This window comes from Stenella coeruleoalba, assembly GCF_951394435.1.
Source record: "Stenella coeruleoalba genome assembly, chromosome: 6".
Taxonomy (NCBI): Eukaryota; Metazoa; Chordata; class Mammalia; order Artiodactyla; family Delphinidae; genus Stenella; species Stenella coeruleoalba.
The window spans coordinates 73,585,558-73,602,059 of record NC_137151.1 but is presented as its reverse complement, the minus strand read 5'-3'; the positions used below and the strand labels follow the sequence as shown (position 1 = coordinate 73,602,059).

General features: G+C 39.2%; 1 protein-coding gene across 11 annotated transcripts in view; it reads right to left on the bottom strand.

Moving 5' to 3' along the window:
• Positions 1–1,350: 1,350 nt before the first annotated feature.
• OSBPL6 (oxysterol binding protein like 6) overlaps positions 1,351–16,502 on the bottom strand; it is a 209,440-nt gene continuing 194,288 nt past the window's right edge. For 10 of the 11 annotated variants that reach the window (XM_079923837.1, XM_079923832.1, XM_079923836.1 and 7 more), the window contains 7 exons: positions 16,245–16,308; positions 14,646–14,724; positions 12,780–12,924; positions 10,662–10,806; positions 8,495–8,621; positions 6,767–6,889; positions 1,351–5,398 (listed from right to left, as the gene is read on the bottom strand). In XM_079923837.1, the coding sequence (XP_079779963.1) occupies positions 5,290–5,398; positions 6,767–6,889; positions 8,495–8,621; positions 10,662–10,806; positions 12,780–12,924; positions 14,646–14,724; positions 16,245–16,308 (792 nt within the window). In that variant the 3' untranslated portion in view covers positions 1,351–5,289. Of the gene's footprint in view, positions 5,399–6,760; positions 6,890–8,284; positions 8,348–8,494; positions 8,622–10,661; positions 10,807–12,779; positions 12,925–14,645; positions 14,725–16,244; positions 16,309–16,502 lie in introns of those variants that run through there. The other variant, XR_013828658.1, reaches the window with a different exon arrangement.

Here is a 16,502-nt window from a genome sequence, read left to right as displayed (position 1 = left end):
GGGGTTTAGAGGCATACTTCTCCCATATGCATACAGCCTCCTAGAAAAATTCCATATGCAATTAATACAAGAAAATAGACAGATTTTGAAAAGTGATGAAAGCTGATCAATGATTGCCTCGGGGTGAAGCATGGGGAGGGGGAGGAGAGAGGGATTAGAAAGGGGCAGAGGAAACGATTGGTGATGGATATGTCCACTATTGTAATTGTGGTGCTGGTGTCAAGAGTATATGCATATGTCAAAATGTATCACATTGTACAGTTCAGATATGTAAAGTTTATTGTATGTCAGTGACACCTCAATAAAACTTTTAAAATAAGCTTGAAATGACTGAAAAAAAAAGTTTCTAGCAGCCACATTATTTCCTAAAGAAATAACTGAATGAAGATAATTAAAGGGGGTGGGGAGTTGCTACCTAGGATAAAAGAAGTGATAGTTTTAGCATTATTCTGTCTTTAAATGCTTTTTTTTTTTTTTTTTTTTTTTTTGTGGTACGCGGGCCTCTCACTGTTGTGGCCTCTCCCATTGTGGCACACAGGCTCCAGACGTGCAGGCTCAGCGGCCATGGCTCACGGGCCCAGCCCCTCTGCGGCATATGGGATCTTCGCAGATCGGGGCACGAACCCGTGTCCCCTGCATCAGCAGGCGGACTCTCAACCACTGCACCACCAGGGAAGCCCTATTCTGTCTTTAACAGTGCTTTCCAAAATTGTCCTAATTTATATTTAGAAGGAAGAAATGATAAAAAACAATTTTTTTGCAGAAAATAGAAGCATTCCTTTTTTATGTTTTTTCCTACCAATCTGGAGATACCGAGGAAACTAATAATACATAATTATGGGGTAATTTTTAATCCATGAACATTTAATAGTGTTCCACGGAGCTAAATGCAGTGGTTCTAATATTGATATACTACCCTGCAACTGTGCATAAATGTTGCATATTTTATAAACACTCAGTGACATAGTGCAAAAGAACAGACACATGTATCCCTGCCCCTCACCATTTCAGGATCAGAGGGAAAGAGAAAATGAATCAAGATAGTTGTTTTGGAAAATAGAAGTATGCATATGACTGACAGGCATGTAAGCTGGAAATTATGGGGTATTTTAAGTAACCCATGAGAAATAATGACTTAATTTTTTAAAAAGCCAATTAAAAACCAGCAAAATCTGAGGGTAAATTTGCACCCTGGGTAGCAGCATACTGCCACCTGTAAGCTGCCTTAATCGTGGGGCTCATTTGCTTAAGATGTTGGGAATGCTGACTCAGCACAGCAATTTCTGAAAAATTCATTCTTCTTTAGATACATTTTGGAAAAATTAAAGCTAGTCCTTTCTTAAACAATTTGCCATTTTCTCTAATAGCGAAGGCTTCAGCAAAGGTTTAACACAGTCACAATTCAGTCTTAAAATTATGTATTAAAGTCAGGTTTAACAGCATGATTCATGTGATATATATTTTAGATGTATCAATTTCACAAAAGAAATTCAATTAAAACTTAGAGAATCTAATCCTAGTATGATAAGCACTATTTCTAAATGACTGGGAAGCTTTTTGGAAAAAAAAAGAAAAAAAAATCCACACATTTTAATCCTAGCTCCAATGACATTTTTTCCATCTCTCCTCCAAAAGAATATTTCTAGAGCACAAAATAGATTCATAATTGTTTAATTAGATACATTTCATATATCCTGAACATAATGGTTCCCATAGAAATAAATATTTTGTACACAAACTTTATTTACTTTGCCACAGTCATAATATACCAACTCAGTCAAGTGCAAACATTTATTACAACCCCTGGTGTGTGAGGAGCTCTGCTCCCACACTTCATTATCTGGATGACAGAGAACAAGATTAGACAAAATGGATAATCCACAAGGTACTAACAAAATGTACATTCGATTATGATTATAAACCCTTCTCCAGCCAAGGGTGTAATCAGAACTAAGCAAAACAGTCGGCTCAGTTTCCTCTTTAACTCCGCCCTCCAGTGCTCCTTGGGGGCAGGACCCAACGTAATGATTGATTAGTGGAATCGCTAAAAGTCCTGGGGCCAGAACGAGGAAGAGCAGCAAAAGGTTTAGAAAATCCACAACGTGGCATCCCTTGTATGAAAAACTCCTTGGTTTCTCTTACCAAAATACATTTGGTAGTTTTTATGTCACATATAATTGATGTGCAATATTAAAAGGTATCTCAAATGAGGTTTATTTTTACGACTGCCTGGAATTTCAAGTAACCCATGAAAAATAATGACTTAATTAAACAACCCAATAAAATAACAGTAAAATCTGAGAGTAAATTTGCACCCTGGGTAGCAAAATAATTAGTTTCAGGTCGGCCTCTATGCATGCTGGTGTGTGCCATCAATCTGTTCTGCCTAGCCACATCCATAGGACCATCATCACTTACTGCTTTCCTTAATGACCAGCTCAAAAACATGAAGGAGCTTACAGTAAATCACAGGGGAGGTATAAAGATATATTAAGACCACTTCTATCCTAGATTGCTTTAGGGGAAAAAAAAGTGCCCCTGAAATAAAAAGGTTTATATAAAACTCTAAGAAATAAGTCATGTTTTATCAAGAATGACCTAATATCTGTTCTATCCTTTTGCTGTTTAAACTAGTCTCAAAAGCCCCCAAATTATGCAGATGAAAATTCCGAACAGAATAAGTGTCACAATTCTGTAACCATCAAATAAATAAAAAGTGAGAAAGAAATAGGGGATGGGGCCATTACATTGGTATGAATGTTTGATGGGGAGACTTGTGAATCAGGTATTATAGGAGCGTTACCTAAAACTTAATTGCTCACTTGAACTCGAATTCTAATGGGGATATCAGAACCTCAAAATAAATTATAAATCTGGGACATTATAAAGAATGTGGTGATTTTAATTAATTTGACATTCTTCTCATTCTCATCTTGAAATCCTAGTCAGAGTTTCAGGTTAGCTCTGACCAACATTCACCTACCTGATTTGTCTGTTTAACTTATTAGGTAGTAAAGGTCCATTCTACTAGTTATTCTCTTTCTTAATTAAAACTCACTGTGAGGTACAGTAGTTGCTTCCCTCCTGGGTCCTCTTCCAGCTGCCTGATTGATACTATCGTTGGTCACCTGGTGCCTCACCTTCCTACTTGTGGTATCTTCCTATTTGTAGTACCTTTGTTTGCAGAATTCTTTCCTTACCTTTAGGCTAAAATATGGAGACTCTTCAGGGAAGTGCTAGTAAATACAGACAAGAAGCACTGTAAATAGTATCTAAAGTTTTACCAATCATGGGAGAACATACCTCTCTGAGGAAGTCAAAAAAATTCTAATTAAATTCTAATTAAAATTAAAGGCATATATCTCAGGATGCAGATAAAAGAACGTCAAGATGAATGAGCAGAAAAAGAATTGATAATAAGGGAAATTTTACTACTATGGGAGAAGGCACCCAAGACTTAAAATAGGAATTAAAGACATTGAGACACCGAGGGAGGGTGTTGCTTACGTGCTCAGAGCTAGTGATGGATTAGGGAGTTTGCTTGACAATGAAATTTCATTCTAAACCAGTGCATGCTGTACATATAACGTATGGACTAAGATAAAAGGAGGAATGAGTTTCAGGATAACTAAAACTTGCTCCACCTAGTGGAGACTTCAGAGTTTTCCCTTATGCTCTCAGCAGTCTTGGTTTGATAGTGGAATAGCCATTACTAGGAATGCTTTGAGTGGGAGAAACAACACTAAAATCAACACCTCATAACAAAATGTAAGATGTTAGTAACCTTGTTATCAGAGATTAAAATAACACGTAAAATCTGATGGTAAGAGTCTAAGAATAAAAACGTAACAGAATAAAATATACATGATTTTATAATTCTCTAGGAAAATCTCTAAAGAGATTTTTAAAAAAATATATAGGCATTTAAATAGTTATCTATGTGCAGAAACTCAGGAATACTAATGCAAGTTACTACAAAAGCCTCTATATATTAGTGGAGGAAAAAACAAATCCTGAAGTACTCAAAACACATTTCTGTCCCTCACCTCCCCCCATTTTTGTTGGGATGGATAAATTCCTTAGCTTAAGTTTTATATCTCTGCCAATAGCAAGGTAAATGTTTAATATGTGGTCATGTATCATACAGAAACACTTGATGAGAATATGAAATATGAATTTGCATACAACTCATTTAAACATTGCAAATAAGCTTCTAGTGGTCTCACGTCTGTTCCCAGTGGAGTTCCAACAGTGCCGATGGGTTGGGCACAGGACACATGTGGGTTACACTGTGTTTCACTCAAAATTAGTTATGTTTACAGTACTCCTAAGCCCACAGACAAATTCCATATGCTTTTTGTTATTTCCTTCCAAAGTTTTAACACTGATGCCGAGTGTTCAAATCAAATACGGATATTGCCAAATAATAGGGCACACTGGGAGGTTAGGTGGAAGAGGGATGGTTTATTAACTGTACGCAGGACAGGAAACTGACGAGCAACTGAATACAGAGATCTACTTAGCACACCTTTTCCTTCTTGCCCTTCAGACATATGATACAGTAACCAATATATCAAAGTAAAGCACATGTTGTTTACTTTTTTCAATCCATTTGAGTTAGTCTCATAATTCTTCTGATCCCAGAAAGTGAATCATGCCATGATTCAAAACATCTGTCCTTCACATAAACCTAGGAGCACACATTTAAAAAATGACTTATTGTACATCTTTGCATTTCTTAAGGCATGAACAATGGCGTACAGATGGAACAGGTTCTGAGAAGCATCACGATGTCAAAAAAGCATCGTCTTTTTTGACAAGGCCAGCACAAGTACACCACATCAAACAGACACACTCGACATCTGAGCTGACTGTTGTGGCCCAGGAGCTCCTGCAATGAGGGGATGGCGCTTCCAGAAAAGGACCGAATGCGTGGTTCATATGTCATGTTGCTTTAAACTCTCTGGATCAGCTTTAAGCACCAGTTACAGTTTGTTTTTCTTTATAGACTCTTCAGACCTCAGATTTTATATTCTGCTCCTTTTATGCTTTTCGAGGAGGGTGTGGATGTTTTTTAAGGAATATGGTTGCAGCAAAACAGAAAGGATCTGAAAGTGGTTAGGGGCCTTGTCTAATGCACTTCTGAAAGTCTATTATAAAGATGAATAGAAAAGCAAATGGTCAGTTTTCAGTCGACCCAGAAACCACGCGGAGCTCTAAGAAACATAATTGTGCATAGTTATTCATTCATTCAGAGCGTGTTATGTTGGCTAGCTCTATATTCCCAGTTTACCAAAGAACAGGGCTGTCTACTTTGCTAAACCCAGGGTCCTTTCGCAGCTCCCAGTAGGTGTCGTTAGAAACCCAGGCTTCTCTTTGATTGGCATCAATCACTTTTCTGTGAAAGTATAAAAATCAACATTAGACACAAATCTCATTCAGGTGACCTGATAATTGGACCCTCTCCTGTAGATAAGACGTGTACATATAAGCAGTACTTGGTAAGCCAGTGAGCATCCTATCTGCTGATGGATGATCTGACTATTTTGACTAGAAATAAACCCACTTTTGTTGTGAAATGTTTGAAATGGAAGTGGGTAGGGTCATGAGGAGAGGGGCTAAGAGTGGGAATAAATCACCTCAAGGCAGGACTAGAAAGTGAAGTGGCCCAAACAGGGACTTCCCTGGTGGTCCAGTGATTAAGACTCCATGTTTCCAATGCAGAGGGTGCAGGTTCAATCTCTGGTTGGGGAAACAAAGATCCTACATGCTGTGCAGCATGGCCAAAAAAAAAAAAAAAAAGTGAAGTGGCCCAGACAAAGCATGTACAAACCTTGTAACTAGAACTTCAGACCCCAGACCCACAAGAATTTTCTCTGCTTCACTTGTGGGGAAAGTATGCAACCTCATTAGCTGTAAGAGCCTCCACAGGGTCCACGCGAGGGCACTTTCAACATCTAAAGGGCAAGACTGCATTTCTGCTCCAGCGCAGCCAGGAGATGGCAACTAGAAAGGGTATGAGGTTATTCTGAGCTGATCTGTTCTGGCTCTGAAGGGCAACAGATGGATCTGGAAACTACAGCTTAGTCTGTGTGATGTATCCTGCAAATAATCCTGTAATAATCACCCACGATCACACCACAGAAGGATCAAATCTGAACGGATATAAGCTCCATGTGATAGAAATAAAATTAAATACTAAGGAAGCCAGGATGACCTTGTGGGCAGTGGGGTCCCACCTTATCTCTGGGTGAGGGAGTGGGAACAAGTTTCTACCATTCGAAAGGGGGTAGTTGGAGGACAAAGAACCTCTGGGCAAGACCCTCACTCTCTATTGTTGTCCATGAAAGGAAAAGAGATGTCGAGGAAAATTTATTTTTATGGTTACAAACTTTTTTTTTTTTTTCTGCAGTACGCGGGCCTCTCACTGTGTGGCCTCTCCCGTGGCTAAGCACAGGCTCCGGACGCATAGGCTCACGGGCCTAGCTGCTCCGCGGCATGTGGGATCTTCCTGGACCAGGGCACAAACCCATGTCCCCTGCATCTGCAGGCGGACTCTCAACCACTGCGTCACCAGGGAAGCCCTACAAACTTTTCACAAGACCAAAATCTGATTCAGTATTTTCACTGGCAAAACCAGTGATGAAAATCAGTTTAATTTTCCACCTTGAAGTTTCCTGGACATAAAACTATCCCTCATTTTCTTTTTACCTAGGGTTTTTCATTGCTTGTGGCAACCATTTGCAAAACATGAAAACTGACTTACTTAAAAAATTTTGGTATATGTTCAAGGTTGTTTTCTTCCATGTATCGTCTTCGAGATCTCTGGAGTTCCTCTACTCTTTGCTTCTCTGCTGCTGCAGCTTCTAAATTTCCTTCTTCCAAAAATCTAAGGAGAAAGCAGTTTATCTTTTAACACGTTACCTTCTTCTCTGAGAACAAAATAATCTCATTTGCATAAACTTAAATTCTGGTTGCTGTGAACATAACACAGTGAACAGTAATGCTCTGATTATGTCCCTTTGCCCCTTCCCCAGGCCACACTCTCTCTGTCTGCCACCAGCTAACATACTTTCTGTGTATGTGAACTGAATTCAGCAATAAAATGGGAGGAGTGAAAAGTAAGTGGTTGGCTTTGAAGACTTTTCTGTGCTGTCTAGGGTTCCACAACTTGAGATTTTCAGGTTGACTAGAGAGTCTGGGGTTAGGACATCATGAAGTCCCCGGCTGTGCTCCTTTTCCATGTTATCACAAAGCACTTGTTAAAGGCCACAACATGGAGGACAGTACCTGAGTGTTCTTCAGCTACTTTTAGAACAGATTGAGAGGGAAGGAGTTTTCCTGTTTTATTGGAGAGAGCAAAACTGATGAAAAAGGATAAGGTAACAGTTGGGGGAAATTACAAAAGGCCACAGAAAGGAAATGAACAGTAAATGAAATTCAGAAAGGGAATACCAAAATAGAATTGAGAAGAAAAAAGCAGACCCAATGGTGATTTGCAAATATTTAAATTCTAAAATGAGAGCAAAGAACAGGTATACAGTATGATACACACTGTACAGGAAGCTTACTGATAAGTTTGAATGTCAAATAGTGAGACTGCATGTTCTAGAGAAAGAGGGGGGAATATGAGGGAACTAAATAGTAGAACATTCAATACTGGGAACATTTTGGTGGAAGACAGATAAAGCCACAAAGACACTGGGAACAGAAAATGATCTTGGATACAATTTGTATGACATGTAGAATTCTTGTAAGAAGTAAAACTAATTCTGTAGGAATGGACATGAGTACAGAACAATGTAAGAATAATTTAAAAAAAAAGAATCAGAAGGTATTAAAGGTACTGTATTTTGAGTATATCTCACACCCCAGGGGATCAAAAACATGTTGGGAAAACTCCACACTTTGACTCAAAGTATTTCTAGGTACCCCTGTATCTTATCCTCTTATTCTTCACTGAAATGGTTAAAGGGGATCAACTGTATGGTGATGGAGAGAAACAAAATTTTTGGTATACACAGGTATACAGGAGTAGAAATAATGTTGCATACGTGAAAATTATATAATGTTACTATATATGTAATGTTACAATTATATAATGTAACACCAATGTTACTTCAATAAAAAATTTTTAAAAAAAGATAGTCCATGTTATAGAGTAATAGAACTATAGAAATACAAACACTGAGGTGAGGAGTGATTGTGTGAAGAGTTCAATAATTTGCAGACCTTTGGTAAATTGGTGGGGGGGGCACTTTTTGTTAAAAAACGTCTGTGTTACCTTCTGCGGGGAACTTTTGTTGAGCTAATCTTCTATTATGATCATCCTCTGAATGCTCTTTACCTAGGTAGAAGACTCAGCTATTACTGAGTGAATAAGGGAATGAATGATTCAATGAATAAATAAATGATGGTGGCGAAAGTCTTGATGACTTCTGTAAGCACCATGCCATGACCTAGTGTTCATTTTAAATACCACTGCGCTGCTCACCTCTGATCCGGCCGGAATCGGGCATCTGTTGGTGGAAGGAGATCTTTTAGTACAGGATCTAACTCATTAAGCTCAATAGCGAACCTTGTGAAGCCATAGTAGAGCTCATAGTTGGTCGGCATGGAACCTGGAATGAGGCCAAGGAACCACTGTGAGAGGCAAAGAGGCTTACAGAACATGCAGAAGCTGACTTAACTCGGGTGCTTAATTAATACTCACATTAACATCAAATTTATAGTCATAAACATTAGATTGCAATTTTTTAAAGGATTAATGATTATTTGCACACTTAATTTAAGACACTGGGTAGGTAATCAGTATCTTCACCCTCCTCTCAAATAACTTGAAGATCACCACTTTCTAATGTAAGTGCTATTCTTATTCCCTGACGAGTTAGATATTACTGTTAATTTTGCAGTCATTGTTTGTTTAGATATACCCACATATACACAGTATGGTTGCTCACTGTTCCTTCTTGTATCTCTGAGCTTTTATGTGGGATGATAAAGGTGCATCTTTTGGAAATTCATTTAGTGAGGATCTGTTCGTGGTAAATATTGTTTTCTTTCTCTATAAATGTTGATATTTAATCATAGTTTTGAAAGAGGTCTCTTAGTTCTTGAAATATCAAGTGCTCTTATTTTCAGAGTGTGGTAAGTCTTACTCTGCCTGGGTTCCTTTTGTGTTTTGCGATTTTTGACTGTGAGCTCTTGTCCCTTGGATCTTCATCTGTGGGAATTCTTAAGGCCTGGGATCAAGTTGTTTTTTTTTTTTTTGGCCGTGCTGCGTGCCATGCAGGATCTTAGTTCCCCAACCAGGGATCGAACCTGCTCCCCCTGCACTGAAAGTGTAGAGTCTTAACCACTGGACCTCCAGGGAAGTCCCTACAAATTTTTTAAGTGAACTAAATTGGTTTTATTTTGCTAAATGGGAAACTTTATGTTGATTATCAGAACTGATAGATTCATATATTTAATAAAATCCAGCTTTTAAAATAAAACTTTGTACATACAGTAGTCTTCACTGGTTAATTTTTCTCTCAAATACCCAACTGGGTAACTAAATGCTTGGGTGACTAACTATAAGCATTAAGATTTCACCAAAAAACACTTACAATTTACTTCCATTTAGAAAAGAAAAAGATTCAGATCTAAATTAACATTTACTGGCACTTTCAAACTAAATTCGACAGCAGGATCTTTGTAGGCTCTGCTCATTAATGTGCTCCAAGCTCCTAGAACAAAGCCTGATGCTCAGTCAGGCTCAATACATAATTGCCAAGTGAATGAACAAACCACTCTACTAGCAGGGAATTTAAATACTCATTGAGGAAACCAACAACTAATTTTAAAGTTAGGGATTAACTGACAAAATTCCAATGAAAATAAATGTCATGTGGAGCCTTGTTCCATTTGTACTTGATAGTCAATTATATGCTAGTGTATTACCAGAACTCTCTTGATGTCTTTTATTAAATGTCAGCATATTGCAGCTCTTTGATGCTCAAGTAAAAAGATCACTTATTCTGGTTAAATTATTGAATTTGTGGATTATGGATGTTTGCAGGCTTTCCTTTGTTTTACTAAAACAGAGAATAAATAACACGAGTAGGGATTTGAGTTTGTATATTTCAATTATTCAAATGGTTTAATAAGTATACCTAGTTTTTGAAATGCAGTTATTACATTTAGAGAGATTTTACATGAAGCCCAATCTCTGACCAAACGTCAGATTTGGTCTCAATTCTACAACTCCTTACTATCAAATATTGGAATTTATTTAACTTGTGGATTGAGTATAGATGTAAATATTATTGTCTTAAGCATCTATGTTTTTAATCTATTAAAAGAAAACATAAGGGGCTTCCCTGGTGGCACAGTGGTTGAGAGTCTGCCTGACGATGCAGGGGACACGGATTCGTGCCCCGGTCCAGGAAGATCCCACATGCCGCGGAGCGGCTGGGCCCGTGAGCCATGGCCGCTGAGCCTGCACGTCCAGAGCCTGTGCTCTGCAACAGGAGAGGCCACAACAGTGAGAGGCCCGCATACCGCAAAAAAAATAAAAAGAAAAAGAAAACATAAGGTGTACCGCATGGGATGATCTGACCTTCCCTGCCTTCTGCCACTCATGGTGCCCCCCTGAGGCAGGACACTCATGCCGGTCTCACCTGGTCTCCAGATGCACTTGGCGGAAGGGGCCACACCGCAGTACAGCCCTTCATGCCACTTCCCAAACAGCCGGTGCACCACCTTCCCTTCCTGATCCATCACAACCCCCTGGACTTCATTCACATTAGAATTCCAATAATTCACCTGGAGAAACCAAACTCCAGTTAAAACACTCAATCTCTTTAATAACACCAATCCCTGTAACTTCCACATGGAAAATTTTCTTAACCTTGAAGTTTCTCACGCAAACCATTTCCAGGCATCTATCTCAAAATGTTTTGCATGGAAGGGTGGCTATCTAAGTGTTAGCTGACTTAACTTTTAAGAAAGGGATGACCCCACTCCATGTTAGAGCATGAGACCACAGCCCAGAGAAGGCTCAGTTTCTATCTTAACTGAATATTAATTTACAGGTTAAGCAACTTCTTCCTCCCATTGTCCTGTCTTGAACTACCCTTGGCTCATGGATTTTAATGATTTTCAATTGGCAACACTGGAGAAATAGTTTGTAAAATCATTTTCATAGTAGCTGTAAATGACTAAATTTAATCAGGAACACCTTGTTCTAGCTCTCTTCCAGCCATGCTCCTCCCCAAGGGGTCAGAAGTCGGCAGGAATTTACCCATCTGGATCCCTTGGCCCCTATTCTAGATCAGGCCCCAAGTACGCAAGACCCTAGAATTCCTTGTCCAAATGGCTCTAAGCGGGACTTCCCTGGTGGCGCAGTGGTTAAGAATCCACCTGCCAATGCAGGGGACATGGGTTTGAGCCCTGGTCCGGGAAGATCCCACATGCCATGGAGCAACTAAGTCTGTGTGCCATAACTACTGAGCCAGCGTTCTAGAGCCCGTGAGCCACAACTACTGAGCCCACGTGCCACAACTATTGAAGCCCACGCGCCTAGAGCCTGTGATCTGCAACAAGAGAAGCCACCGCCATGAGTAGCCCATGCACCGCAACGAAGAGTAGCCCCCTCTTGCCACAACCAGAGGAAGCCCGCATGCAGCAACGAAGACCGAACACAGCCAAAACCAAAAAACCCACAAATGGTTCTAAGCTTATTCCACAGCCTGCACAGGCCTTTCCTTGGATTTATCGTTAGGCCTGAGGGGTGGCCAAGGGTGGCTGTTTGTGGGGGTGTGGACTGGACTGCCTACACACGTGTTTGCGGCCCCTTGCAGCGCAGGGCAGAGCTGGGGGTGGGAAGCAAGTGGGGAAGGCCGTGGGCCAGACTGGTTCTCCTGCGCTGCCAGGTTTCCAGCTCGGTGTTCCCAAGTGTCCAACCTGGACTTGCAGGTTTTGTCAAAAAAGGTACTTTTGTCAGCGTGAAAGGATAGAACATATTTTATTTGACAGCTTGTGGGCTTGATTTACATACTTTAAATATTTACACATACGGTATGGGGACTGCCATTTGTACTCTTGCCCTGAGCTCTGCAAATATTAGGGGCAGGCCTAAATCTAAGTTTCTCCTAGCCTAAAAAACTAAGTGCGCACAGTTACTGTCACGCACGACCCAGTCAGCGCAAATGGTGATCCTGGCTCCTCAGTTCTGAACCACTTAATCAGTCTATTAAGAAAAAAAGGAAAAAAGAAAAATATCTAACATCTTCTCTTGTTAATAAAGGTATTGCTTTTTGTTGAACTTATTTAAGATTATATATAATAATGGCAGAGTTGGATAAGCTTATAGGAACTGGAAGCTATCATCTCTATGCATCTTCAGAAAATGACAAGTGCGATATATTTAGTTCCCTAAAATAAGATCACTTGAATATGTTATAATCAAGCAGGAATATAAATGGAATATAAACCAGGAGACTTGTTATAGGCAAGAAGTACTCTCTGGAATTTTACTTAATGAACTGGCTGCTTAAAAAGAAAATTCTTTAACAAGAATTTTTTTTTTCTCTTTCAAGATGGTGCCTTTGTTGACCCCTACACCGTCAGACGTCTGCATGCCCGGAGCAACTCCACCAGCTGGTCCTGCTTTTTTATCTAAAATGTCCATAAGGATCAATGATACAGAACTAACTCACTTGCTGCGGCTTAAGGTAATTGTTTTATTTCTTCCCTAGGAAGCATTTTATGTCCTTTGCTATTGTAAGATTATTTACCTTGACAAATGTGAGTTTGCAAATGCAAACACTGCTTTTGGTATTTCTAATGGTTACTTCTCCATAATGCTCTATCCATCTCCTCCCACTCAGGATGTTGTGTATGCACGTGGTGACCTTATTCCACACATAGCAATCTCCATACCTAGTGAAGAATACAGCACTGATTAAAAACAGTGAAGGTAACAAATAAATATTACTGTTTCTACCAATGAGAATACTTTTTAGCCATAGCTTCCTTTCCCCTCATCTTTCTCTTATTTCTTTCTTGGAAGTTTCTATGTGGTCAAGGCCATTTATGACATGATTCATTCATTTAAGGAACATTTCAGTGCTTTCTATGGGCCAGGTGCTAAAGCTACCAAGTTGAATAGGGTCTGTTTCCTGCTCTCCTGGAGCCAATAGTACGGTAGGGATAGATGGACGCTTATAAGAGCACAGAGGAGTGTCCTTAGATCTGCCCGGAACGTGGGGCGAGTGGCAAGGAAGATTTTCTAGAAGAGGCTGCGTCTGGTCTAAGCTTGGAGGGTGGAGAGGAAGGTACTACAGGCTGGGAAAGGCAGAGACAAAGCCACAGAGGCCAGAAGGGCACAATGCATCCGGGGACCTGTGTGTGGCATGCTTCAGGTGAGTGGGTGTGACGGGAGGTAAGGCTGGAAAGGTGGGACAGGGCAGAGCAGACAAAGCCCTCAATGACCCACCAGTGAGTCTGGACTTACCCTATAGGCAATGGGCCATCACAGTAGGGTCCCAGGGAGGAGAGAGTAGGGTGTACATTTAAGAAAGGCTACTCTGAGGACATTGTTTCATGCTGTGAGTTAAGGCCAAATATGTGAATAATTCTTTGGGAAAAGACTGATGAGCATAGATGGCATGAATCTAATACAAATTCTGGAGAGTAAGGTTACCGAGTTTCTGCCAAGGAAGGCGATGACAGTTCCTACTCACCTTTAAATTTGCGCATTACATATATGTTCAAATAAAACACTGTTTCAAAATGAAATGCTTCTGGGTTTCTAAAAAATTTATGAATTGGTATGATGTAGGCACTATGGAAAACTCTCTTCCTCATGAGTTTGTAAATATTGAAAGTTTATTTTGTGGCCGTGGGAATTCCTCCCTCTCCCCACCGTCCTCTATATTGAATCTACCAGCAAATTCTGTCATTCAAATAGACAATAACAAAACAGAACAAAAATCAACCAAATGAAGAAAGAAAGAAAAACAATCAAGCCTTTGGCCTCAATGAAAACTTCAATTAATTTTAAGATGTATAGGCTATATCCTCTAGAAAACAACCATAAAAGGATTCTATCACTTCCTTAATTAACTATACATTAAAAATAGTGCTACGGTAGGGAGGGTGGGAGGGAGGGAGACGCAAGAGGAAAGAGATACGGGAACATATGTATATGTATAACTGATTCACTTTGTTATAAAGCAGAAACTAACACACCATTGTAAAGCAATTATACCCCAATAAAGATGTTAAAAAAAAAAAAATAGTGCCTGGATCTAAGATGAACTCAAAAGTGAAAGTATAGATTATATAAAAAAGAAATGGCTAAAAAGAGCCATTTTAGTTTGCATTTTATTTTCATATAAAATGCAAACTAATGTGGTGACTGGGACAGGTAGGCGCTGACTGATGAATGCAGGATGTGAAGAGATAAAAAGGAAGCTTTGACACATTTGCTAAAGTTCTCATTTGCTTTTGTCGGGGCCCAGTCTCAAAACTTCGGTGAAGTTAACAGAAACATTGGCCATACAGGAAAATGGCCCCTTGGTACCTTCTAGAGTTTCAAATACCCATTTATGATTTAAAAAAGCAGATAAGAGACCAAAAGGAAGATGAGCGCAACCTACTTTGGAAGCATGGCGTTCAGGGTTCCCACAGGCAGGATTTCCATCGACTTCCCCCAGAACTTGTTTTTCCATCTGATATCTAAACGACATAAGGCAGAGGACAAGAATATACACTCCATATCTAATCATTTGCTCTAGAAAAATGAACTTTTGTATTACACTTTATATTTTACAAAGGAAACTTTTGTAATCCCAACTGATTCTATAGTGTTGCTTTAATAAGACAAGTGCCTGAGGATGGCCCAAGGTGAGAAGATTAATTGTGAACCCCCCCCGCAAATATCTATGTATATTTTTCCATAATATATGCTCTATATGTGTTTTCAACAAATAAAACTGGTAAAGTCTTGGAATAACCTGTGTGTGTGTGTGTGTGCATATTCACATACACACATACATAGACTCTACTCTGCGTTAATGTCTCCATAAATGTTGTTTCAAGTTTTAACTAAATGGTGGAAATATTATATATATATGTATATATATGTGTATGTGTATATGTGTGTGTGTATGATGTATAGAAAAAGTAATTGCAGATTGTGGTATTGCAGTACGACTGATTTATATACACATTTAAAGAGTACATGACTTGGGAGAACAGTAAAAAAATAATGCCTCTAAACACAGATAGGTAAGATTTATGAGAAAGTGGGATTAACTTAATGAATATGTTCCTGCGCTGGCTGTTAAGATACTACCCAGGGCCCAGCACTTCATCTCACATGATGGCTTTATGTTTTACCTGTGGTCACTCAGGTGTATCTGTGTATTTGTAATAACTGCCCGGTCTCATTCTGATGAAATAAGGGAGCTTAGTGCTATCTCCACAAAATTTCTGACTCTCTTGTTCTGACGAACAAGAAATGATTTACTTTCTTAATCTGAAATAAAGTACAGTCACAGTGCTGCTCTATCATTTTATATCCTTTTTAGGTTGAGGAAGTACATGTAAGAAGAGTCATACTGCGATCAGTGAAGGACCCTTTGGACCTCCCCTGAATGTGAGGGAACTATTCACACTTAGTGGTAAATTTATATATATATATTTTTCTTTCTAGAGGGGTTTTGAAACTTTTTATTCTAGGCGAGTTTGCAACATTCTAATCGAACAATGGGTATTGATTTAGTAGAGACTTCATTCCAAACCCCCAAGCCTCAGTGAGTTAAAAGACCAGAAATCACTGCAATGTATATATACCTAAATAGACTGTGACCACATACAACGTGTTCTAGAGCCTTCTTTGAGGATTAAGATCTCTTTGCACACCCTCAAGAAGCAAGAAGCCAGCAGATACAACCTCCGTGCTAAAGATGCAGACAATGAGTTGAATGAGGTAAGGAAATAGCCCTGAGCTGGCATAGTCAGCATAGAGCTCTGCTGTCCCATAGGGCTTTGCTTCCTAAATAAATAATCCCATCTCCTAGATGACATGGTTCCATCTTTACATCAAGAAATCTAATTTCTCAAACTGAACTCCACACCAACTACCAATATTCTCTGAGTTCTAAAAGTAGAAATCTAAACTGAGTACTTTGGAAACTAGAAACTTTCTCATAGGCTCATCAATTGGATTTTGAAGTGATAATTGAAATACAAACCTTGCCAAAACACAAAATTCTTGGATTCACAGTGACAGGCAGAAATGGGTGGATGATGGCTAACCTGGGAATTAAAAACAAAAAATGACATCAGTGTTAAAACTTCCATAAATGGTAATTTTTTACAACGTATATTGGCTACCCCCAAATAAAAACTACTCAACTCATCCATCTCTATTAGTGAATTATTCTCAAAATGTATAAGTAAATTACTGAATCTTTAACTTTTACAACTTCATGCTTAAACACATTTAGAAG